This window comes from Eufriesea mexicana, unplaced genomic scaffold (assembly GCF_001483705.2).
Source record: "Eufriesea mexicana isolate 0111107269 unplaced genomic scaffold, ASM148370v2 scaffold2467, whole genome shotgun sequence".
NCBI classification, from domain to species: Eukaryota; Metazoa; Arthropoda; class Insecta; order Hymenoptera; family Apidae; genus Eufriesea; species Eufriesea mexicana.
Window position 1 is genome coordinate 1,111,372 of NW_016910588.1, and position 27,743 is coordinate 1,139,114.

Below are 27,743 nucleotides of genomic sequence, written 5' to 3' on the forward strand. Positions count from 1 at the left end.
CAAAATTGTATCCGATTATTCAGAGGAACTTATATTTTCAGAATTGATAACAAAAAATTTTTTAAAAGTTTTGGTTGTCAGGCTTATTAACAAATGCACTGAAATTATAGTTACCGGTGACTGACATTGAAATTTTCGTTAGCAAAGTTCAGTACAGCAAATTCATCGTATTTCGGTATTTATTTCAGTGTACTATTTAAGTAAAGCGAATAGAACGTAAGCCGAAATATAACCAGTAATAAATTATATTAAATAGATTTTGATTTATAAATTTTATTATGTTTTGTTGCTTACAATATAGTAAGTTTGCTAATATTCCGCACATTCGAACACACACATCTATATGAATGTATATGTATATGTATTTAAATAAATTGAAGATGACGCTTTTATATCATTCATTTTTTATTATGTAACAGACAGGAATGCAATAATAAAATTATATAAGTTATAATTTATAACATATATGTGTATAATTATAGTTATAGCTAAATATACAACATGCATTTAATTATATAATTGCCATTTCTACATACTTCAGATCCAGTTAGAGCTTATATTTTTCATGTTTTTGTAAATTCCATCAGTATCATACAATAAAATTTTTTTTTAAATAATTACAACATTCAAAACGATATTAAATTTTATATTGGGGAAATATAATGAAATATGAATTTAATTACTATTGTAGTATATTGAATAAATTTTAAAACAAGATTATTAAAAAAATTTAATTTCTTTTTTAAAGATACCTTAAAATGAGATTTGATTTATTTAAACATAATATTAACTTATGATAACTATATAAATTTGTTAAAGTTCTATTGTTGAAACATTATAATATTATTAATTTTATATTTTCTACTCTTATGGAAAGCAAGAAGTTTATTTATAGAATATGTAGTAGATGAAATTTCATATTGTGAAGCGATATATTTTAATCTTCTGCAGTGGACTGTGCTGCATCCAAAATAATTTCAAATGAAAATGGTTGAAAACCATATCCTTGGCCAGCATAAAATTTGCTTTGGAATTCAACCCTATAAAAAAATAAGAAACTTTTATCCAGTGAAATACTGTTTTACTCTTAAAAAATGTCATGTATTTTATATTATCTATGAGGTATAACATTATACTATATATTATTAACTTATTCGATATTAACATAAAATAATAATAGATACAATAATATAGATATAATAACGAATAACTGTATTAAATATAGTAATAATTCATACCAATGAAGCCGAAGTGTATGTAAGAAAGCTGATAAACCTTCCATAAGGACTAGGATACCAACAGTTAGAACAGACCAAAATGCAAACACAGCCCATAGAATAATACCACCTGACCAACCTTCTTGAGTTAATCCATTTCTCATTACCATGTTCCACAATACCTCCGATAATTCTAAATATAATCAATAACACACATTCAGTACAATATATTTACTATAAATTACATAGCAATAAATACATTAGCTTTTAAACTTACGGGCATGAGCCAGAGATAAAGCCCATAAACGTAGATAAGAAGCAGTGTGAGATACACTACCAAGAACATATTCAATGGTATGAATGCCTTGATGAATAAATACTTCAGTCATATCTTCCTCTTCTTCTTTATGACCTCCTTGAGGAATTCCACTTACAGGTTGCATTCCATCAACAGCACCTTCTATATCTCCATTTTCTGTACCATGATTGTTTAACTAATGATATATAACAAAAAAAAAAAGAAAAAATACAGAATGAAAAATTTAAAGGTTCATTCATTTATATCAATCACAAAAAATAATAATATAATAATATCTATTTAATGATGATAGTAAGAAAGAGTTTTAATGCATAAGGTGAGATAAATGTTCAAGATATATGCATAAAAGAATATTTCATAATTTGAAATATTCATTAACAAAAAGAAGTTATATTTACGAAATTGCTCGCAAATTCTGTGGGAATATTTAGAAAAAAGAAAAAATTAAATACAAAAATTCATATTTAAGCACTGCTGCTAATGTGTACATAATATCACTTCTTAATTCTTTGATACATATAATTAAAGTTGGTAAAGTATTTAGTTTTATATAGTTTAATAACTGGTTTGGATTGAAAGCCTTTTATACCAGATAAATTAGGTCTGTATCAACTAATGCTAATACCACTAGTATGTTAATTTTGAAAGTTCATATCTCGAGTATAGACTGTACAAAAGCATAAGTAAATAGTGTTTTGTAAATATTTCATCATTAGTTACAAGAATATATATATATTTGAAAATTAATTGTAATCTCTATAGGACTTTTTAAAGTCATCATAAATAACAGCACAATCTATCTCTTTTATTATTTTACAACTTTCGTTTGAAAAATGGTTAAGCATATCTATATAAAAATGTAAAGGTACACTGGAAGTTCAATCCTTAGCACATTAAAATTCTGCTTAATAATATTTGTTTATGGCGTTAATATTTTTGAACATTATTTGGCTAATATGGTAAAATGGTAAAATTATATATAAAATATCGACTTTAAAAATTATATTAAATTTGAAATTCAACCTGATAATGTTGTTTTTTCCTATTGTACATCATCATAATAGGTTTTCCCAATAACATCCATGGAATGCAAAGAACAGCTATGACAACAAGAAGTCCTTGGAACCAACTTTGTCCATCATACATCCACGGTGAACATTTCTCTGGTGCAGTTCCAGGTTTGAATAATACCATATTAATAAATGTAATTAATACTGATGGTGCACAGCCTGGACCGGTTTTCGGGGCTGTTTCGGTAAAAAATAGTAAGTATCATACATATTAATACATTATATTCTAGTATATGTTTGCATTAGCATGTACTTACTATCAGGTATAGGCCCATATTTTATCCATTTAATAAACATAAGCAGTGTCATATAAAGGAAAAGAAATACTAGGAAAATAATTTGGGGAATAAATTCACAAGTTATGTTAATCTTTCTTTTGAAATACATATGGTTCCATAATCCAATCATTACACCAAATAACATATGTATCACTCCAAAAATTATAGATATTTTCATTTTATATGAGTTTAAAAAGATGATTTTATTCTCTGCTAATTGCCATACAGGATCCATTCCGATAGGATACGGTATTTGCAAATATTGATTTTTATCGCTAGGATTTAATTGCAAATCCTTATTCGTTTCTATTGTAGAAAAATTATAATCGATTCTCCAATATGATCCAAAAATATTCAATGATTTGGAAAATACGTCGTTGTATATGAGCCCAGTATACATTGAAAATAAACCCATTAGAAAGATTATATATCGACCACCAAAAAAGATATTCCAAATTTCATTATCAGATTTTTTTGCAGCCAATGGTTTTTCTTTTAACACCATCCATCCACCAAAGAGAAACATAATAAGCCCGTGTCCTGTGTCTCCAAACATAACAGCAAATAGAAATGGAAATGTTATTATAGTGTAAGGCGATGGGTTCATTTCTCTATAAGAAGCAACTCCATATGCATCTATGAGGGCTTGGAAACCTTTAGTAAACTTATTAGTTCGATTATAAGTAGGCGGATCTTCAAAAGTTACCATACGATTTAAAATCGGTGGCACAGAACTTCCACTACGTTCCTAAAAGGTATATTATTATAAAACTCTTAATTAATAATAATTAGATTGTATATTTAAGAAAATTTTAAATAATTACAGTTCCACGACGCAATGCTAGTTGTATTGTTTCAAGGTCTAATACGGGAACCCAACATTCAGCAATTAAACACTTTTGCGTAACGTCCAAATTGAATAAGTTTAACGTATGATAAATAGCTTTGATTTTGCGAACTTTCACAAACCAATTTTTGATATTTTTTGCAGCAGCTACTAGAACACGATGTCGATGATCCTGAGTTTGTCCAAGTACCTAAATTAAATTACAGGAAATAATTAGAGCTATTTAATCAATGTAATATCAATATAAACCAAAAACACACATATGATGAAATATAAACTTATTCTACACGATTTCTAAAATATACAATGTTAAGTTTATTTTATGGTATAATATTAGCATGCTATCAGGAACACATATGTTATCATTTCTTGAACAAACAAACAATTGTATCACTTGAATTTTTTTGTAAACTATTTGTTGTACGAAAAATTTTTGAAAAGAGAATTAATTGATATCAAGAGAAATAAAATAATTAACAATAAATAGAGTACCAAAAAATACAAGTGATATATTTGCGTAACTCACCATGTATATGAAATGTCAAGATGACTCTGAATTTTTTAAATTAAATATCTATTCCTTTTTTATGCCAAAATTTAGGAATGCAATTAATTTTCTATATGAAGATATTAAATTTCATCTATCTTATTTATCAATAGTTACCTTTATATTAGTGGTTACATGATAACTTTATCTTGATTTTTTGTTTGAAAAATTATTGTGAATTAATATTGTAACTACTAACATTAGAACTATCGCCCTGCACAGTCAAGTCTCCTATAACGCGGTGTTTTTATAACGCGATTTCTGTATAACGCGAAGCGAAAATTGAGACAGTTCTATAACGCGTTTTTCGTACAAAAACATTTCAACAACTCGAATAGTTTGAAAAATTTATCTATGGCAGCGCTTATTAACCCAAAATGATCTTTCAACGATGCGCAGTGCAAAATTTAAAAGAGAATTTCAAAATTGCTTGGCACCATACTACTAAATAAAACTACATTTGAAAACCAAGAAGAAAATTTGCAAAGTGAGGAGGATTTTCGGCCTATTAGAAAAAGATAGGGTTAGACTGCAGATATTTAACAGTGATGCTGAATAATAAAACAATCTAATTGTGATATCTTTTATGTATGAACCACATGATAAAAATGTCTGAATTCTGATCAGACTGAGGCGCTTTCATAAGAGTGTTTGACAATAAATCATTTGTTTCAGACATAAATAAGAAGAAATGGAATAACATTAATGGATAAGAGAACTTATGATAGAAAAGATTTTTACAAAAGGCTTTGATAGACGCTCAAAAGAAACGAAGTAATAAACCGTTTAATTTTAACATGTTAAAATCCTATTTTAAATTAGGATGCGGCATTAATATATATCAAATTAAGTTTTTTTGTTGGAAACAAATTTTAGTTTATAATTTTATTATATGAACTACGTATTAAACTCGATAAACCTAAATTCAAATATGTAAAAATCTACATATTCATTGCCATTTTTATTATAAAATTTTATTTATTAACCGTATCAATCGCAACTTGATATTTTAATTGGTCTGACTTATACACAATTTATTTATTTCTAAGATTCTATATAACGCGGTACGAATTCATTCAATTTGTATTATTTCTGAGTTTCTTATAGCGCGGTTCCTATATAACGCGGTACGAATTCATTCAATTTGTATTATTTCTGAGTTTCTTATAGCGCGGTTCCTATATAACGCGGTACGAATTCATTCAATTTGTATTATTTCTGAGTTTCTTATAGCGCGGTTCCTATATAACGCGGTACGAATTCATTCAATTTGTATTATTTCTGAGTTTCTTATAGCGCGGTTCCTATATAACGCGGTACGAATTCATTCAATTTGTATTATTTCTGAGTTTCTTATAGCGCGGTTCCTATATAACGCGGTATAAATTAATCTGATTTGTCTTATTACTATGTTTATCATAATGGGGTTTACACGGTTTCCATATAACGCGATACGAATTAATCGCGTTATAGGAGACTTAACTTGTAACGAGTAGTTAAATACATTATACATAAATGATAACTGTAATGTTCGTTGGTAGTTCTAATGTTGAAATCATGAAGTCTTCATGCACGTACTGCTTCTTTTTGTATCGTATGTACATATGTAACCATACAACTATTACAATCTTACTGTACAAGAGAGGAATAACTAACTGTATTTAAATCTTCAATTCGAGTCATAACACCCATAGCCATCTCACGACGATCAGCAGGTGCTTCGGGACAGGGATATAAAGTCGCTCTGAATCCTTCACAGATCTTTCTAACTCGAGTTTTCAATTGATCTCCTTGGAAAAATATGATAAAAACAGACTTGTAGACTTGATCCCCCTGAAAAGGTAGAATTGAATTATTAATAAATTATTTCCAACGAAATGTCACAAAATGGTTGATTCTGAAATGATATTCAAATTTGTGCTCACCGTTGAGGGATCTTCCAGGGGAGTTTCAATTTCTGCTTGACGTAGGAATACATTACCACGGCATGCACGCCAAAGCATACGTTCAAATGCTGGAATACGTTCTCGTAGGATAACTCCTGCGACGAAACTATTTAGAAGAATAATCGTATTAAAGCGCGCAAATGATGGAAAATTATAAATAGAGATAGAGACGCGATGACACCATTAGTTATACACATACACATTTATATTTGCGCATATGTATACATATCTTAAATCACTTTAAATTTAACATGAACATAATACCAAAAACAGTCTACACTGAGAATCGTTCGCATACGAATATTGTATGCTGCCATATGTCGCGTGTGAGTTTTCAAGGTTAAAACTACATTATTGGTATTATACTTTCAACCTGTATCGTTCGATATTTTAACATTTTTACTAACGATGTAGTTATCCAAAGCTTCCTTTGTATTCAGTTTTCCAGATTCATTTATTATTACTTAACTTTGTTATTACTGACGAATGATGATTTCTGTAGCCATGGTTCTCTTTAATATCATAAACACTGCTTCATTGTCATACATAAACATATCATAAATTTCGAATAGAATAAAATTCAAAAATAAAACGCATCATATACAGTAAAAATAACATTTTATATATTAACAAAGAAAAAAACAACAAAAATGTTCATCATAATAATGATAATGCCACCATGACAGCATGGAGGATGATAATGGTAATGATAATGATAATGATAATAAAAATGATAGTGATAACAATAGTAGCATATAGTTTGATATATGAAATATGTTAAATGAATAATTTATGATTTTGTTACCTACTGTTGTATGTGCTTAAAATTTGGAATTAGAACACGGAAATATGGTGCGCATCCAAATGAAAACTGATCAGTGCAAATGCTATTTGGGAAGAAAATAAAAATAAACCTCAGAATTGCAATTTCTAGAAAACTTTAATAATTTAATATTATCAGGTAAATTAAAATTGTATTGTATTATTATATATTCAATATCATATGACTGCTGGTTAAAATAAAATAACATGCATTTAAACAACACAGATTGTGTCTAGACTGGGTTATGGAAGTTTAGAAATTGATGACACAGAAGAAATTATGTTTCCTATAAAAAAAATTTGCAAATATATCATAATGAATAAAGTGTCTTTATTCTGAGAAGTATAAAGCAATGCAACATAAAATGTTTCACATGCAAAAGCTAATTTCTCAGCAATTATCATGTTAAAGAAAAATGGTACAGTTCTATTAAGCTCTAGGGTGATTCTTAATTGTACAATAAATGGTTAAAAGTCTCGTTACACATCCTTTTATCTCGTCAACCAAAATTACCTCCATTCGAGAACAAGTAATTTCTATAAATTTTAAGCTCGATCGGATAACGTGAAAAAATCTCGAAAATTTGTTTCAAAACCTGAACTATAGTTAAGTTAAAGGCCACCTTTCTCGGATAAACAACGTACAACTGTCGAGTTTTCTCGTGTCGTAAGTCATTAAAACTGAGAAAAATTTTAAAAATCACTATTTTCTACAATCATCCAAATTTTCATTCATCATTACATCCATAAACACCAATTTTTCCACCATTATTCTTAATTTTCACCACTATCTCTAACTTGAATCAATTAAGGGGGACAATTTGTAAACTATAAAAATTTATAACTATGTAAAAATCTTTTGGAATAATAGATGAATCAAACTGAATCATTGAACAAGTAGCATCGACATTATAGCAAATTCTACTTTTAAATACAATACTGTCTGCTTAATTGGTCACTAATTCGCTTAACCGTTTGAGTGCAAAGCGGCGCGATCGCGCTTCTTCTATTTTGTGTCCAAAAGTGCCAGCGCTCTGAGCTGCGAAGCTGACAATCAGCGCGCTCGGTTGGTGAACGCGGAATATGAGAAGCGCTATCGCGCCGCTCGGCATTTTTGGACACGGAATATGACAAGCGCTATCGCGCCGCTTGGCAAATATCGATTGGGAAACAATAATGACCCGTGGCACTCAAACGGTTAATGACCACGAGTCATTTTTAGGTCCCTAACGCTTTCTGTAGCTGCTCACTTAACCCGTTTTTAACAGGAGAATAATATCGCTATATGAAATAGATGAAGCACTATACTACATATCCAAACTAGTTTAGATTAATAAGTAATGAATTGTAAAAAAAATACAACAATTAATTGTCGCACGATTTTCCCGCTTAACTGTCACCGGCTTATTTCCACTAATTTTTGAAATTACTACGACTACTTTCTTTGATTTCACTCAAAGTAAATATTTTTCATTCTCATTTCGCACATTTCAATCCATTTATGCGAGCTGAATCGCAAACAATTTTTGAAACTCTTACCTTCACGGATAACTGACACTACTATGTGACAATTAAGCGAACACTACAGTATACGTCAGAATAAACAAGAAGTTGTTTATTTTGATGTATGAATATCCACAGTATACTTCTATTTCTTGAGAAGAGTGCATCTAGATATAAATTCTACAAGGCACAAACGTTTTATAGTAAAAAGAACTGAAATAAGATAATAGCAGTCAATTTGTGAAAATTCACCTTTCCGGATAAATAACCACGTAAAGACCTTAAGTGGTGTACATTTAAGTAGACAGTACTGTACTTGTGCAAAAAGAAACTAACTTAACCCTTTCACGAATAAGCGTTTTAAGGCAGCCTTAAGACAATTTTACATCTAACTCACTAACTCAACATGGTTCGTATCTGCAATAAATATATTGTAAATATGATACGTATCATTGAATTATATTTTTATTTTATTGATATAATTTTTGAATGTTTTTCTTACTACGTATCATATCGTTTGCACAATATTGTTGGCACAAAGTTTTGTACTCGTGAAAGTGTTAATAAGACATAACTAAAAGTTCCCTTCACTTCTAAGGAATTACACGTCTGCAATAACATTGATGTTTTACATTGAAAAGTGAGGTTTGAGTTGCAATCTCTTTTTATGATTATTTTATTTACATCTATTTTATTAGAACACACGTAATTATTACAATACACTCCTTGTAATTCCATTACGATTTTGTTAATAAAATAAAATAGGACATATTACGAAATTAAAAAATACATTACTCTCGAGAATGAGGGTTTAACGGATAAATTATTTGATATTTCTTACGTTGATTTCATTTATTACGTGCAGAGCAGAATGACAGTATTAGAATGTTGTCATTCGAATCGATATTAACAAGAAGAAATTTTCAAAAGTATTGTACGAGTAGTAGAAAAATTAGAAGTGAATAGTGAAACCGAAGAAAATTGATAAAACAATTACACGTAGCTTTTCATTTACGTTTCAGTCATCATTCAGTCACGCGCTAAGTGTTACATAATCATAAGTACAAGGAACAAAGTACAAAAAGGTTGATACAAGAAGAACACGACAGCCATTCGCTCTTTAATTGTTCTGTGTAGTAATGTACTGTACTCTACTCAGAAAATGCCTTACGAAAGGAACGTAATTCGATTGATTATGTGATAGATCCACTTTCTCTAATCATAAAGAATGATAAAGAATGAGGTACGTGTAGTTTTCTTATTGGCCGAAATGTCAACGTGTACAGGGCCCAAAAATGATGTGTAACAACCATTATAGTCGAGTCCTATACCTTCGAATCTGTGGAAACTTGATAAAAAAAAGTTTTATGTGAAATTGTTTTTATACAACCCCAAAGAATGGTTAGGGTAATCCGGCACCTATTACGGAGATAAAAATATTAACCGTCCGCCATTATGTCTCCCAGAAAAAACGCAAGTACCGCACTTTTCGCCTTATATCATTTTATTTTGCACGCTACATAAATTCGCAAAAAAAAAATTGTTTTTTTGGTTTTAACGATTTTACAGTACGACGAGAAATGTGGTTTAGGCCAAATAAATAAGAAATAAAATAAAAAAACGTATAATACCATCCAAAATCATGATATACACGGAAGTCACTATAGTGTACCTAAAAGGTTAATTACATGTACTATCGGAGCATTACTGTATTACAGTCAGAGCTGGTAGATACGTACGTGTATGTGTTACATGTGTAGATACATAGTGTGTGTTATATTTCCTTACTTTTGACAGGAAAGTAGGGGAAATGATTAGGAGTGGGAAATGACAGCATCCGTACTCCATATCTGCTGATTCGACGAACATACGCGATATGAAGGAATGTCCACATATATGACCGCCGGCGGGCCCAAACGTGGTCATATATCCGGGAAATGTATTTCCAGGAATCGTACAAGTGCAATGGAATATTAGAAGAAAGAGGCCGAAGATCCAGCATCATTTTGAGCAGGCAGTTCTCCACGAAATAAATCGGGGGTAAATCATGGTCATATACATTACTGCACCATGGGGATGGAGATGTGTTAAGTACTTTGTATAGGTGATGTGAACAAGTGAACCACTTTTCGACTTTGATTCAGAAATTTATATCTTTAGGACTTTGATGTCATATGCTATCACAATAGAATAAATTACATGCGTCATCATAAGGCTTTCGTCTTACGTTAATGGTTAGCACATTGATCCTTGATCTGTATGAAAGTTCTGTATCATTGTTTATCATTTTATTTCATTCGGTCTCAATATATTTCGCACATTTTAATTGTCATGTGATGAATGATTTGATTTATAGATGTTACATCTGTAGCCAATAAAGAAAATTCGTGAGTCCTATCTTTATCATTCTGTTACAGAATGTGTTCCTATCACATCAATCAAATACATAGGTATACTTTACGAGGAAAGTTCCAGTATGGTAGAAAATTTAGGGACGAAAGCATAGATTAGCCAAATTGATAGTTTTAGTATGAGTATTAGAGTATCGATGAAATATCATGCATTTAGTTCTATATGTGAAATTTCAAAGGAGTTCGGTACGTTAATACTTTTGTTCTTCGATCGAACTTAAATTTTAGAAAAATTACAGTTCTACGCGTTGAAATAATTCTGGAGAACTATATGAAGATCAAATAAAGTATCAGATAAAAGCAAAATAAGAACTACCCTGGTAAGCACATATACACGCATATGCATATATAACAACCATAGTTATCAACAAATGGCTGTGATAATCGTGTGTGAATTTATTTTTGTATGGAAAGATTTTGTTTTCAATGACCACGGATTTTTATTATATTATCATAGAAAAATTTTAAACAATTATATTGTGTTGAATATACAAAATACTATATTGTACAATGAGTATTATATTTTATATTCAATATCGACATATACATAATGAAGAAAGTTTATATGTACATGTCAAGTCCAATAATCTATTTTGTAATTACGAATAATTTAAAAAAAATTGGATTATAGCTTGATTTACATTAATTACTACATTTTAATTATCACTTGCATAATTGATAAAAAAACGTATAAATATGCATGGAATATCGATCAGAAATAAATCTTTTACAAAATTATTTGTCATTAAAACATAATACTGGCTTACAGAGATACATATATCTTGAACCCAGGCATGGATTTTGATATACGTGAAAAATCATGAAAAAGCAACTACAAACAAAGAGAGTAGTATGATACTGATCTAAGATGTGATTGAATTTAAAATAGAAATTCAGATAATTGTTCCAAAAAACGTGAATTTAAGAAAAAATCCGGAATCTTATTGTAAGAAAAGAATTACATTAAGATGATTTTATAAAAATATATTTGAAAATGATGTAAATTGTATTTGAAACATTTCTAATATCGATAAAACTAAAAGAGATAATTAGGTATGTAATTAAAAAATACTGTAAACTACTAACTTTTACAACCTTTTGTGTTTGAGATACAAATATTTAATGTATCGTCAAAATATCGTTATAGGATATATGTGCATATAAACTTCTTTTTATATTTCTATTATGTAATGTCACTTTAACCCTTTCACGAGTATGGCCGAGAAATTTGTATTAATAATATTGTATAAACAATATGATGCATATAATAAGAAAAAGGTTTCAAGATCATATCAGTAAAATTAGAAAACAATTTAACGAGATATACGATATTTATGACACACTTATTGCAGATACGCACCGTGGTGGCGCTAGTGAGTTAGATGTAAAATCGTCTTAAAATTGCCTTACAACGCTTACTCGTGGAACGGTTAACTTTTTTCATATTTCTATTTATATTTTTCAGTATCATCTCATGATCGTTTTTTCTGTACCAATAATCGTGTAATTTGCAATATTCATAAATGTAACATTTCTTTATGACAAAAAGAAAGAAAAAAAAGAAAAAGAAAATACCTTTGAAAATTATCATGTTAAATTTATGTGAATAGTTTATATGTATATCGTATCACAAAGGAAGCACTCGTCTATTAAAATCACACGCGCGCGCGCACACACACATACACACACGCGCGCACAAAATGTTCAAACCATCACAAAATTGTTATAGCTATAGTAGAAGTATTTTGGAAGCTATAACATTATCATTAATAAGTTTTATTTGTAATTCTTACGATGTTGCAGATACTGGAAATGGTGACCAATTTATTTTAAATTTACATAAATAAAAATTACCAAAGTACATTTGCCTATTACAGAACATATCCCATTTGCGCATTTAAATATTTCTGTTGCTCATGAAATTGATAGAAAATATTTAAATTTAAAGTTATTTTTAAAGTCTTTTATATATATGAAATAAAACTTTTAAAATAATGAAATGACCATTAAATGAAATATTTTCTTAAATAAATAACAATTAACACGAACTTTTATTTAAATTTTTAAATACAACTTTTTACATAGTCATGGTTTTTAAAAATACCTGATATTATTATGACTAATAAAGTTTATTAGTACATAATAAATATCTTATTTCCAACACTATTAAATTGTACTTATGTATATACTGATACGCTACTAAAAGTGTAATTTTAACCTATAAATGTGAGAGATTTATTCTTGCCAAATCATATTTCCTTTAAAATTTTATTTTTACTCGATTTCATAGTTACAGAACTTTTTTTACAACTTCAGAGGCAACAAAAATATTTACTACCTTATGTTTAATTTATGATATATAATATGGGTCGAGGTGAGTGGTACATTCGAGTAAGTGATAATTTTACATATAAAAGTAAATCGAAAGTAAGGAATAAAACTTCTTTGCACATACATTTATAATTTTCGAAAAAAACTGAATAAATCACAAATATTCGTACTTCGAGGATTTTCAATAGTTCGTTCAATAACATAAATATAACTGCATGATTAATATTCATGACATCTACATTACTTGTTAGTACAGGGTGTTTCAAAATTGTGTGTAATTTTTGTGACATATAGAGTCTACACCCTTAGCTCGGTGAAGATTTGTTAAAAAAGTGTAAAAACAAAATCGTCCTTGAGTTTTTTCCAAAACGAATTTTTTTTTCTCTTCTTGAGCAGCATATCCTACTCGCTAAAGGATTAAAAAATGTCAAAAGAACAACAAATCGCAATCTATTCGTTCTTTCGAAAAACAATATTAAAGTAATATTTATATATATAGACTGAATCGTTTAAATTGAACATTTGCATTATTTCCATTATTATGAAAGTTAGGAAAAAATGACAAAATGGTTTTTGAATAGTTTCAAAGCGTGCATCTAATGGTGATAAAAAAAAAGCTTCATCAAGGCCATGTTAATGGTTTTTTCAAAGGCATCGATATTCTTTCCACATTAATATATCTTTTTTATAGTGTGATGTTATAGTCGGTATTAGGACAAATTCATCGATCTATAATACCATAAAAGAATAGTTAAATCGTGACCCATGATTCCAATAAAATCTTTTATTCTTATGACGAGCAGAATACGATGCAGTAAAATTAAATTTTGCCTTTAGAAAAATAAATTAAGGACAATTTTGCTTCTACATTTTTAACAACTCTTTACCAACCCAGAAGTGTAGAATCTAACTGTAACAGTCATTACATGTAATTTTGAAACACCCTGCACAAACATGATCCAGAGGCGGTTTAGCCAAGTATATGTCCATTCAACTAATCATTCAATTTAATTTTTCGAAAATTAGGTGTTTTACGAAAAAATTGTATTCCATATATTTACGGTTGATTTTTACATGTAGAAAAATTCCCTGCTAGCCTGTACCACCAATCTCAAGGGCCCATCCTGTAGTATTGCTTATGTGCATAAAACAACCGTTTAAAATGTTTTCTTTTTTTTTTTTTTTTTTTTTTTTTTTTTTTTTTTTTTTTTTTTTTTTTTTTTTTTTAATTTTGATACAAATAACTAGAAACTTTATGATAAAAATTAGTGCTAGATATAAAACTGTACATAAATCGTCAAATTAATAATAAATTCTGTTGTAAGAATTTAGAAGGATATAATAATGTATGGGAAGGATTTACTAGTCACGGAGTACGTACCCCAATTGGACAGGACCAAGGGCAGTCTGGCGGGCGATATTATCATCACTAATCAATGCACGTGTCATGGACTCGGTAGGATTCAAGCCTGCGTGCTCTTGCTGACGACACAACAGACAAGACACAACCACATTAGCACACTAGACATCACTATAATGCTCCAACGCCATATTGTTGATGCGTAAGTTCTTTACGTTTCACATACGCAGGAATAAGATTAAAGATATCTTCAGTGGTTTGTATTTTATGAAATCTACTGGTTCCAATTTTATAATTTGGTCGGTTCCAAATTGTCGTTTAATTTTCATTTAAAGGTTTCATACAAATTTTGAAATAAATTTTCTGTCAAGAGATAAATATATTTTATTTCGTTATTAATCTAAATTGTATTAGACCAATTAATTTTAATTTAGATTAATAATAATAAATAATATTAATTGAATAAAATTTTGTTGATTATAATAAGTTTACAAAAATTAAGATCCTTGACTATGTTATAACAAAAACTTACATTTTTCACATTTGTGACAAACAATACTATTTTTTAATAGGCGGTATACATTTTATGTATTAAGTAAAGTATTTAAGAAATATTATAATATAACTTATTATACTGGACACACTGTAGTAAGTACTTAGTAATTTTAAAGTATTTAACATGTAAGTACTAAGTAATAATTAATACTTAGTACATAATTATACAGTACTTTATAGTACTTTATTACATAAATAATAGTTTCTTTTTACAATAAAAAATATTATAAAGTATATTTACTATTATAAAAGGCAAAACTAAAAAATATTATGCTTTAAAAATTGAATATTAAATTGAATATAAACATTAAATTTGTAAAATGTAAAATACTGCAATAGTTATATAAATTTTGTTTTAAGTATTATTTAATGTTGTACGATTAATATTTTCATTTTAGCTTATAATTTGTTCTGTTATATTATAATATGAATAGAATAACGTGATACAATATATATTTTTAACATGTTTAAATATTATAATAATATTTTAATAATGCGTATGCTGTTATAATGGGAACCAGTAAATTACCAAATATGTAATAGTTTCTTCTATAATAAAATTAGAGGTATTATTTTTAAGCTTACAAAGATATCTTAAATCGGTCATATTTTTAACTAAATATGAATTACTATACAGTGTTACATTATATATTGAAGCTGTTAATATCGATTATGCTAAATATCAATTATTAATTCACCATCGATACAAAATGACCTCGTTAATTCAATGCAACTCGAATTTCAAAATGAATAATCGTCGAATAGGTCTTCTTTCTAAAATTGTCCCTGCACAATCATATTGTTAGATCTCGAGATCTTAGGGTCAGAAAGATATCAAATGAATAAAAAAGCAAATGTTTCAGATATTAGTACACGTTGTTGAGAGGCATTGGATAACTCGATATCATTCTATAATAAGTAATCCTTTATTGCTTTTCTGTTATCTCTATGAGGTATTCCATTTATTGAGGTAAATGTACACCTCGACAATTATGTTTTAGTAGGACTATTTTATTATTATTTCAATAGGAGTACGTCACAGTTCGATAATAAAATGTTAAAAACTACTGTTACTGCAGGTATCATAATATATGATAATTTACGATGCTTGCGAAGGTTGTAAAAAGAAAAAGACGAAATAAAAGAAGAAACAAGGGAAAAGAAAGAAAAGGATGAAAATTTATGTATTGGAATAATTAAATGTTGCAATAACTTTTACAAAATAGACAACGATTTGCAAAACTCCTTTACACATTAGTTGAGTTTATTATAAACTTCTCTTCTTTTTCAAAAAATGTTGCTTCTTGCTCAAGCTAGCATTAAAAGAAAGGTTATGTCCGTATATAATGATATCACCTTGAATGCGTATAACAGCGAATTATACATTCTTGAAAATTAGAAGTGTACATTCAAGTATTAAAATATAAAATAAATTGACTTTTAAACGTCTATAAAAGAGTTTTGCGAAGAAAAATATTGTTTTTTATGATAGCGATGAAATGAAACAGTAAATCTGTTATTTGTTCATGAACTAAAGATTAACAACTGACTATTTTAAAGTTATAATTACTAATTTTTATGAAATTCTAGTATAACATACATTGTGCCCTAAAAAAATCTTCAACAGGAATATTCTTTTTTTTTTTTTTAGCAATCAAGTCCATGTTGAAAGAACGAAAATTATACTTGAAAAGGGTAATATATAACGATTGCTAAGGAAAAAGACATACTTTGAATACTTTTGAGAAGACTATATAGTACTGAAGTTCCATAAAAATTGCATAAAAAATGATAGAGATGTGTATCACTATTTTTATTCACACATTCATTATTTAATTTAAAATTGTTAACCTCTTTTAACTGTCATTTCACAAGGAATATCTTAATCTATTAAAAGTGTATATACTAAGATAAAGCAATTTATTTTCCTAATGATCACGCAACAAGATAAACAAATCACATTTCATAGAAGATATAAATTTGAAAATCAATTAATTTCAAGAGCAATTGGTTGTTATTGAATTAACCAGGTCTTGGAGCATCTATATATAAAAAGAAAAAAAAAAGAAAAAGAAAATATATAAATATCATATACACAGCAATTCTGATTTAATAGATTATTAGAAAATGGTTTCAGTTGCAGTTATATCTTTTAGGGTTCAAATAATGTTAAATTATAAGTACTTTGAAACCTGATTAAAAGTCTAATTTGATTTTTTTTTCTATGGTAGAGTATATATAGTGTACCCTAAAATAATACAGGTCAACTCATTTTCATTTAAAAATGGATTTATTGTGTGAAGATAAAGAAAATTTTAATTTAATATTTGATTAAATAAAATTAATAAAATAAACATTAAAAAATTGTTTAAATGTTTATAATATACAAAGAAAAATGAATGCTTATGGAAAACAATTAAAATTTAACATATGTATATTACACAAATTCAAAACAATGTATGTTAAAAGCTGAAAAATATCTTTGCATTAGGATATTTGGGTAATCTTTGTCTTTATTTATTAAACAAATGTGCTGAATGTGTTTTAAATAAGCTTTTTTTTTGGTAAATAAGACAAACTGTAAATTAATAAAACCCTACATTTCTAAATGAAATAAAATAAATAATTTCAAGACAAGTTTCATGTCATTCAATAAGTTTTTCAAAATCTCTAAATACATATTTATTTTTAGTTTACTTCAATATATTTTTTAAAATAAATCTTCATCTTCTCAAATTTCAATCTGTTGGAATAAATGAAAGGTAAGAGGAAAAAGTAAAGAATGCCATAAAATAGGTTTATTGAACACATCAATCCTTTAGCTTACTAATAAAGAAACATAGTTCAATAAATTTGATTATATTATTATAATGTAAAGTTTCTGCTCTTATTAGGTACTAAAAAATTAAAAAAAAAAAAAAAGTATAATTGTCTTATATTATTTTAATATTTTTGGTAAAATACTGAAATACAGTATGGAATATCCACTTCTATTATTAATAAAATAAGAAATTTTCATTCATTTTATTAATAATTACATACTTTATTTTTCATTAATGAAGCATACATATGGTTTTATTATTTCTGAAGTAATGTAAAATCTTATGTCAATCAGAAATAATAAAAATAAAGAGAATGTGGACTTAGTTTAAATAGTAAACTAAGTTATTAGTGTTGTCTTACATGCATACTTTTAAAAGTAATATCATTAAAAATGGATATTTTCTTTTCTTCCTTTTACCCTTAAAGTCATTAATTATAATGTCTATAATAAAAATTAAAATGAGTCAGCTTGTATATATTCCTTTGTTTAATAGTTTTGTACTTAGCCTTTAGCTGTGATTTTTAGCTTTAATAAATGCAATCAATTATTTTAGATGATATTAAATAAAAGTGTTTTTATATAAAGTGTGATCTACAGTGTCAGTAACATAGTAACAAACAGTGATATTTTTGCTTTGGTTTGACAAAGAAAGCCTTTGTTACCTGTTAAATGTTGTTAAGTTTCGCAGAATATGAAATCGATAATCACAAGGATCAGAGAATAGCATGCAGAAAGAGCTTATCGCAAGCTTACCACTTACCAGCTTATAACCATCCCTATTCCACCCCACCTCACATACACACATATAATACACAATAAGCAAATGTACAATTCTGTCCATAAACCAGACATTTTATAGATCTAGGATAAGGACAAATTTATATTGCAAAATGATTTGAGTTGTGAAATGAGATTGATACTAATCCTTTATACCATTTAATAAAGTTTTCCATTTCAAGTGTTTTAAAATATATATGTGAACATGTATTAAATATTATCATATTGCAATTTGCATAATTTTTAATACACGAATGTTTGTGTCTATTTCACATTTATTTAAATATATATATCCATGAAATCAGTTAATTCCTATATGAATTTTCATATATTTTAAGCACCAGTTTAGCGACTTTCAAAACAAAAATCTCTTTTAAGACAGTCAACATCAATTCGTAATGATCCTGCTACAAGATTCTACACGCATGCAGATGGTGCCACTGTATTGAAAGTTACGCGCGATTCTAAGATCGACAATATCAATAAATACTGAAATGACAATAAAGTATCTATTCAGTTGATTTTATAGGATAACATATGGCAAGCATGATATTTCTTTGTAAGCTATACACGAATTTTTTATTACCTAAAACACATCATATAATATATGTATTTGTAACATATATTCAAAATTAATTCAGAAATGTGAATTATACTTGTCTATTCAATTTTATTAAAAACCTACCAAAATGAATGTTTTGTTTAAAACAAGATTGTATTCGATATATGTATATAAATAAATCTACACTGGATGCTTCACGTAAAATATTAACAATTAATATATTTCCTTTGAGGTAGTGATTTTCTTTACAATTGTGTGATTCACTGAAATTTGTTAAATATATAATGAATAAAGTACGTCATTGTTTTCTCAAAAAGGGTCACCGTTTGCATAAAATAAAATACGTATTTAAAATTGTTTAAATGTAAAATTAACTATTGCTGTTTTAAACTGCAATAACTGAAGTTAATTCAAGACCGTAATAAGTGTAAACCACTTCTTAAACATACAGTGATTATCACTTAAAATCATATTTTTTGCTGTTCAACTGATTTTTTCCTATAAAACATAAAAATCAAATTAAATAAATCAAATTTGTAAATATATAAATATGTTTAATATGGTTCTATTTGATGTGTAACAAAAATAAAATAAAAATTTAAGAACATAGTAATATAATTTATTAGTACTTAATAAATTAAATAAAATTCATTGTGAAAATTATACTATTTATAATAGTATATATAATAAACAACTATATGGTCTATTATAGTTTGTTTAAATAGTAAATTTAACTGTTTCCTCCATTTTCTAAGAAAAAAAAAAAAAAAACATGTAACATTAATAGAAATTAACAGTTAATTTTATTTAATTTTCTGTGTATTATTAAATTTTGTTACAATTTTGTTACACATTAAATATGGAAACATTAAATTATATATTATTATATAAACATTTTAATTACTTAATATGACTTTTACATTTTACAGAAAAAATCAACTAAATTGTAAGGTGTAATTTAAAGTGATAATTATTATACTTATTGCAATGAAAATAAATACGGAAATTTTCGCACATTCTGTTAATAAAAGAGAGTTGATGCCCATGTGTTTAATTCCATTTCTTTACTTTCTTTCATTACTTCTATGATTCGCAAATATTAATTGTATTGTAAGAAAATATTAAAAATGAAGAAAAATTATTAAAAAAGAAATATAAAACATTAAAAATAAATATGGAAACAAATGTAAAATCGTGATAAATGAGATTAATTTGAAAATGCAAATTTTTATGGATATGTGCAATTTTATAAAAAACTATGAAATCCTCACCATCTAAGAAGCAGAGAAGTGCAATATGCTCGATCCGTCATATAAATACCTTTAGTGAACCATCGAAAATGCAAAAGAATTTTTATTATCCAGATTTCGAGAACTAAATACGTTAGGTAAAGTTTGTTTCGATAGATTTACGATCATTTAATAAAACGTATTTAGGTTTCAAAACCTAGTTCCTGAATAGAATAAATGAATTATTTTATACAGATGTTTTCTGATTTAGGAGAAGAAATTTAATATTATATATTGTATTTTGGTATCATGTTGTTTTATGTAACATGTAGTATTGTATAATATGTTATATGAAACATTTTTATATTTCAACGATTTTAATATATAAAATTAATTTTTAATATCGTATATTACGTAATTATAAATTCATGTCTCAGAAATTTTAAATAAATTATTTTGTAAAGACAATTTTGGCATGATTTAGTGATCAACATTTTTATTCTTAAAATTATTACATAAATATCTTATTTTCATTTATTACATATACAAACTGAGACTTTAAAGGAATTGTGCAGATATATATGCAAATCATGAGTTGTAGATGTAAGAAATGAAATTAGTTACAGATATATGATGTATAATTATTATGACTTTTACAATTAATCAAATATCTCTATTCCAAAACTGTTGGAAGTACATTTGTACATTCACAAGTTTAGCTAGAATTTCGAATCTATATGTTCAAATATAGAATTTTAATAGTTATTCATTTTAGCCTAAATTTACAGTTATAATTAACAACACCTTTTTAATTGCTGAGTTATGAAGTTGTAATTATACGAATTTATAGTTTATAATTATATTAATAATATATAAATATAGATATACATATAAATACTATATCAATATCAATACATTATTAATATAATTATAAAATTGATTAGAAAATATTTTAAACATTTCTCTTATAAACCAGAAAACATGATAAATATTTAAATATTATCAAGCAACCGAATACATGCTTATTTTTTCATGACAATACAAATCGAAAAGTTCGGTATCATTTTACAATCTGAGATTTCGTTTTCGAGACGTAAACAATTAAAATTTTGGCTTCCTGCATCTTGTTTACGATATTCCAATGTCTAAAAACCGAACCTACAGTTATTCATACATACATTTATAACAATTTATAACGAGAACACGTAAATATATATTTACATACATTATGTTCCATTGCGTACTTTCTGTTTAAATAGTTCAAATCTTTAAACAGTTATAAAATTAACTTATCTTTCACATTCTCAATGTTCAATCACAGAGCACTATCAAATGTAGTTATTATACTACCTAGTTAATAAAAACTTTTTGTACTGTAAATTTCAAATTAAAAAATCTAATATAAATATGTTTATATGTATATAACGAGCTTTTGAATAATAAAAATAATCCTCCTAGTATTAGTTATCTTTTATGTAACCTTTGATTATAGCCTCAATGTAACTGCAAGTGAGTCACAGTTCAAGAAATATGATTAATGAATATGAAAAGATTCAATATAACTTGTATATTAAATCATGTAGCAATAAATATATATGTATATATTTTGGATACAAAAGGATGAGCTTTATGTATAGCATATACATGGATAGATAATTTCTAGAGCATAAAGGGTTACAAGCCAAGGCACCATGAGCAGCAGTTCTGTGGTAAATTGGTGAAAATAAAAATCACAAATGAATCTGAAATGGAGTAATAAATATCAAAGATATAGATATAAAGATATATATAAATAGTTCTTTATCATGAGTCTTATGTTTATTGACAATTGCAAAATTGATTTATTAATCACAAGCATTTTCGATATTTTCAAGCTATAGGTGTTATACAAAGAAGGTCTAAAACTATATGAGCTTATAGTATTCATTCAGAGGATATAAGAAACGTTTCATCAATATAAATCCTAAAACTGTTTTTTACCACAAGCCTAAACCTTTCAATTGAAAGGTATGAAAATTTGTTTTCATTTCTATAAGACATTGAGATATCTTCCTTTCATTTCTATAAGACATTGAGATATCTTTCTTTCATTTCAATACAAGGCTGACATAAAACATGAATTAATGTATGCTTTTAAATATTGCTATTACGTAACTTTTATTAATATGGGTAATAATTCTGTTATATAATTTAATACTAATACACATTTAAAGCAATTCTCCACTTACAATATGAGATTTAAATATTTATAAAATATGGTACAATATTAAAAGATTTCTGTTAATTAGACACCTTTTTACACTTTTTGAATACAATAAATTCACAAAATTTTAGGTTCTTCCTTGTAACATCCTACATAAGAACAAGATTGAAAGTATAAAGTTGACTTTATTATTTCAAGTTGTGAGTGAAATGAAATACCCAATATGCTAAATTTAAAGTTTAAACTTTCTTGAAATTCCATTTGCAGTAAAACAGCTGTCATGTAAATGATAATATTATTTTAAAATAGTTATCATACTTCAAGAAAATAAATTCGCTAATCTGTCATGTCAAAGCCCATGAAGTGTATTTAACAACCATTTCAATTTACGACTCACCTTAGATCTTTTCCAACAATTGTTGTAACTGATCGAGACGTTTAATTAATAGCTGCTGCAAAGTCAGACCCTCAAATTTTAATTACTTTTATTTCGAAAGCGAAGTCTCAAATTACAAACCATTAAAAGACTTTTCGATTTTCGTGTACGCGCGTGAAAGCACACGCGTATCTATACATACCCATGGCCACACTATCATCATTATTGTTATTTACGTTGAAGCTAAATAAATAACGGATGAACGAAGTCACAAGTATTATTTGAGTATTAATATCATAACCAGAATATTCGATACAGTTTGAATGTGCTTTTATACCAATTTTAAGTATGTTACGTGAATAATGTCAAACTGTATCAACTGTTATATAGTATACCTTTCAATTTTTTGTTTCAGTAACCATTTAGCACACAGTTTTAGAATTAGAGACTTCATTAAACAACTGATAAATGATCAATAAGTGAATGTTATTTAATTAAGCAAACAGTCGTATTTGTCTTTGAAGAGCATTCAAAGTCGCTAAAGCACTAATTTTCATAAAACACTAATTTTTGAGATACGATTAAAAAACTTCTTTTTATACTATCATAATGGAATATAAAAATAACTTTTATAGAAATTAATGATGCAATGTGTGTAAATTAAGGAAAGTATTTCAAGTAGAAAAATTGAGGTATAAATTATTGCTCGTAAGTATATGGACACTTCGGATAATTTACAATAATAATACGTGAATCTTGTTAAAATGTGTAAATTAATGATAAATTAATGATTAGAGGTAGTACTTATTATCTTTTTTACAATAGTAGATATCAAAATTTAAATTTAAAATTTAAATTTTTTTATTAATATTACTGATAATATTAATATAATTTTACTTTTAGTATATAACCATTAAATATGTGATTTGCAAATGTGGTATTAGATATCTCAAATAGTCTTTCTATCAGTTTAGAACTTCCTTTATTTGATTTATAATCTAGAAATTAAAAAATCCAAATATGAAGTTTCATAAGGTTTAACAATTAATGCTAAGTTTGTTGATAAACATTAGTTACAAAAATCAGATTTATTCATCATATTCTATAATACGTAGTTATGATATAAAGGATAAAATGATTGCAGATCCTATTATACTTTTTTGTAATTAGATTATATTCTCTAAATATAAACAAGTGTCCGGATACTTTGAGCAGTAGTATGTAAAATTAATTAATTATTAATTACAGCTACTGTCACTTATATATCACTTTGATTAAAAATATTTCACCATGGTTGCATATGTAAGATTTTAGATGCATGTGTTACAGATGGTTTAAAATTATGGGAAAATCGAAACATACCATTTTTATGAAATAAAAGAAATCGGAATGTTTCCTGCTATTTTGTAATTCGTAAATTCATTTTCAAGATATAAACATCACAAATTTTCAAATGTGACTTCTGGTGTTATATATTATATCAGAAAATTATTTTCTACCACCTTTACGGCAAGAAAAGCACTACTAGTTCCCTCTAGTCCCTAAAGACTAGACACCCGGGGATTTCCCTTAATTCATAAAATCCAGATTCTAGATAATTTTCTTAATCATAAAATCCCTAAGTTTTTCTTTCAGATATTATAGTGAAATTTTATCAATTTATAAAACATGAAAAATAGAATATATTTGTACATTCCTCTTCATATAGGTGGTTCATAATTTATGAGATATTAACAAATAAATCATATCTTACATTTTGAAATACATATAAATCTATTAATACAATAAAAATTAGAATTTTTTAATTATTGCATTTTGAGAAGAATTTTTTTTTTAATTTAATGATTATTGTAACAATCAACATTTTATCAATAATATTTCTTTGTGGTCAAAATATTAATAATAGTAATAGAAAATTCGAAGTACCTAAAATTAATCACTGTTTTATTACCATTGCAAACCTGCTTCAAAGTGTCAAATATGATTTAATTTTAATTAATTTGGAAATAACAAGCTGTCTATATTCAAAGGATAACTAGCTTTTCAACAAATTTTACATATTATGAACATTTTGTTGAGAAGTAAAAGAGTCACATTATTTCATTGGAAGTGAGTTTATCTTACTAGACTATAAATATATTTCTATACATACGATTTACACATACCTCTTGCACAAATATATGCACATTACCTCAAGTGCTCAGTTCATTGTTTATATCTTGAAAAGAAATCTCTAAATGCAAAATAGGAAAGAATTTGCTATTTCTTTTAAATTATGAAGAATTCACATATATTTCAATTTCTCACAATTATAAACTGCCCTGATACAATACCTCGATAATATTGATTCCATTGTTATTAACAATTTTCAAAAATCATTCAGATGAAAAATTATCGATTGTTAAATTTAATTTATAGTCGTTACAAATTTTTACTTCAACCAAAACTGAAATTTTTATAATTTTCTCCCTTTCTTAATAAAGAGACTAAGGTGAGTCCAAGTACTAATTTAATTTTACTATTTTGTATTAAATACAAATATATTTCATTTTCAGAATTTTATTAACTGACGAATCATTTACATAAATAATCCGATTGAATCTGCATTAAAATTTACTTTAAATGGAAACCTTATCAATTTATTATGATTCCATTTTATTGAGTAAAGATAAAAATAACCAAAATTTTATTATCCATCAGTCGAAGTAATAATTGATTATTTATTAATTTTGAATATCAAGTATTATAAAATATTGCCTTTTTTCTCTTGCTCATTTGTTACATTTTTATGTTGATTTTACCGATCTGAGACGAAAAAATTTCAAAATTTAATACCTGTTAAACAAATTTAAATATTTCAATATTAACGAGGTATTACTACACTTGATGCAACCATAAATATTAGGCAATTTTACATCTCGATGCTTGAAAAAATGTCTACTCTTTCAAAAAGTTTTTAATATGAGTTTTAAATTTTGGTTTCAGCTGAAACATTTTTGGTCACTTTATATAACATATATAAAATTATCTTAATAAGAAGAAGTCAAAACTTGATCGAAAATGTTCCACTAAAATAAGGCTTAAAATGTAAGGATTAGTATAATTAACAAATATAAGTACATATATAAATCTTAGCATTTATGTTAAAATTACACCAATTTGTTTATAGATAAAATCAATAAATCTTTTTTTCTATTCTTAATTGAAAAAATGGAATTTTATATAAAATATATGAAGTATAGATATAAAAAGTATCATAAATATACAATAATATCCTTTGTACAAAATTTGAATGATGTAGTTAATTATTATTAATGTGTTCTATTACATGTGCTCTTCTACATTTAAAAAATTTGTTGCATCTTAGATGTAAGTACTATTTATTATTAAATTGAAAGTAAAGAATTATATTTGCAGGTGTGTTTGTAATTTTAGAGATAGATAACTTCATTACATTGTGCAGAATTTAAATTAGGGATGCAAAAAGTTACAGATTATTACAGTATAATTATCATAAAACTCATGTGCATAATGTAACTAGATAAACACATTATAACATAGAGGTACATATATATAATGTACATATATACAGGATAATTCTAATAACTCAGGACCTATAAAATTATTTTAAGTGACAAAAAAATCATATTGTTTACTTATCTTTTCTTCCATTCTATAGTATGATCTTTAATCATTATAGTAGATCTTTTTAACAAATGCATAGATGGATTTAATTTTTTTCTTAAACTAATCTATCCTTTAAAAAAAATAAAATAAGAAAAAATTTTAAGAATATGCTTAAAAATGAAGAAAACTATTTAAAAATACAAAACTTGATTATTATATCTATTTAAAAAGAGAGGGAAAAGAGAAAAATAGATCTGCCCCAAGAATTCCGTTGCAGTATTATATAAGACCGTAGAAAATATTAATTAGATCAAAAAATATGTTCTGTTATCGATACCAATTTTGCGCTTTTAACAACAACTATAACCGACATCAGCAAAATGATATGTGGATACGAGCGCCGACTACAGTCAGCCGCTTGAACTAATGCACGTTAATAGAATTAACTAGTAACTATTTGCGAAATTTTTATAAGTAAAAAATTTATTTGCACAATTTATTTATAGATTTCTATATATTATAAAAATTCACTTTTCAACAATCTCTGATATAACAAGCAATGATTTATAATAAAATTTTGCCATTATAAAAATTCTTTTATAATACAAATTGGTGTTGTTGCAATTAATACATTTTGACTTACTTTGAATTATTTATCATATTTCAAGCCCATTTTCAAATGAAACTAAATATTTGTCTTTACAACTGATACTAAACTATTTTTTCAAATTATTTTCAAACTGTTTTATACTGTAATAACAATGGATTTTTCGTTAAAAGAAACGATAATATTAAAAAATATGCGTTGTTTGTTCAAGGGAAAATCATAGCTATGAGATTGTCACTCTTAACTACATTCTTTTGTTTTTAATGAATTTAGTATAAAAATAAGCACATTTTCACTATATGTACATTTTAGTTAATGCACATTAATAACAA

General features: G+C 26.6%; 1 protein-coding gene across 4 annotated transcripts in view; it reads right to left on the bottom strand.

Moving 5' to 3' along the window:
• Nucleotides 1-913: 913 nt before the first annotated feature.
• The window catches only part of Vha100-1 (V-type ATPase subunit a family protein Vha100-1), a 54,242-nt gene continuing 27,412 nt past the window's right edge, over nt 914-27,743 (bottom strand). For 2 of the 4 annotated variants that reach the window (XM_017903693.1, XM_017903692.1), the window contains exons 4-11: nt 6,204-6,330; nt 5,935-6,111; nt 3,709-3,921; nt 2,864-3,632; nt 2,560-2,783; nt 1,495-1,711; nt 1,239-1,410; nt 938-1,040 (exon numbers count right to left, since the gene is read on the bottom strand). In XM_017903693.1, the coding sequence (XP_017759182.1) occupies nt 938-1,040; nt 1,239-1,410; nt 1,495-1,711; nt 2,560-2,783; nt 2,864-3,632; nt 3,709-3,921; nt 5,935-6,111; nt 6,204-6,330 (2,002 nt within the window). Of the gene's footprint in view, nt 1,041-1,238; nt 1,411-1,494; nt 1,712-2,559; nt 2,784-2,863; nt 3,633-3,708; nt 3,922-5,934; nt 6,112-6,203; nt 6,331-14,672; nt 14,774-27,743 lie in introns of all 4 variants that reach the window. The other 2 variants (XM_017903690.1, XM_017903689.1) reach the window with 2 other exon arrangements.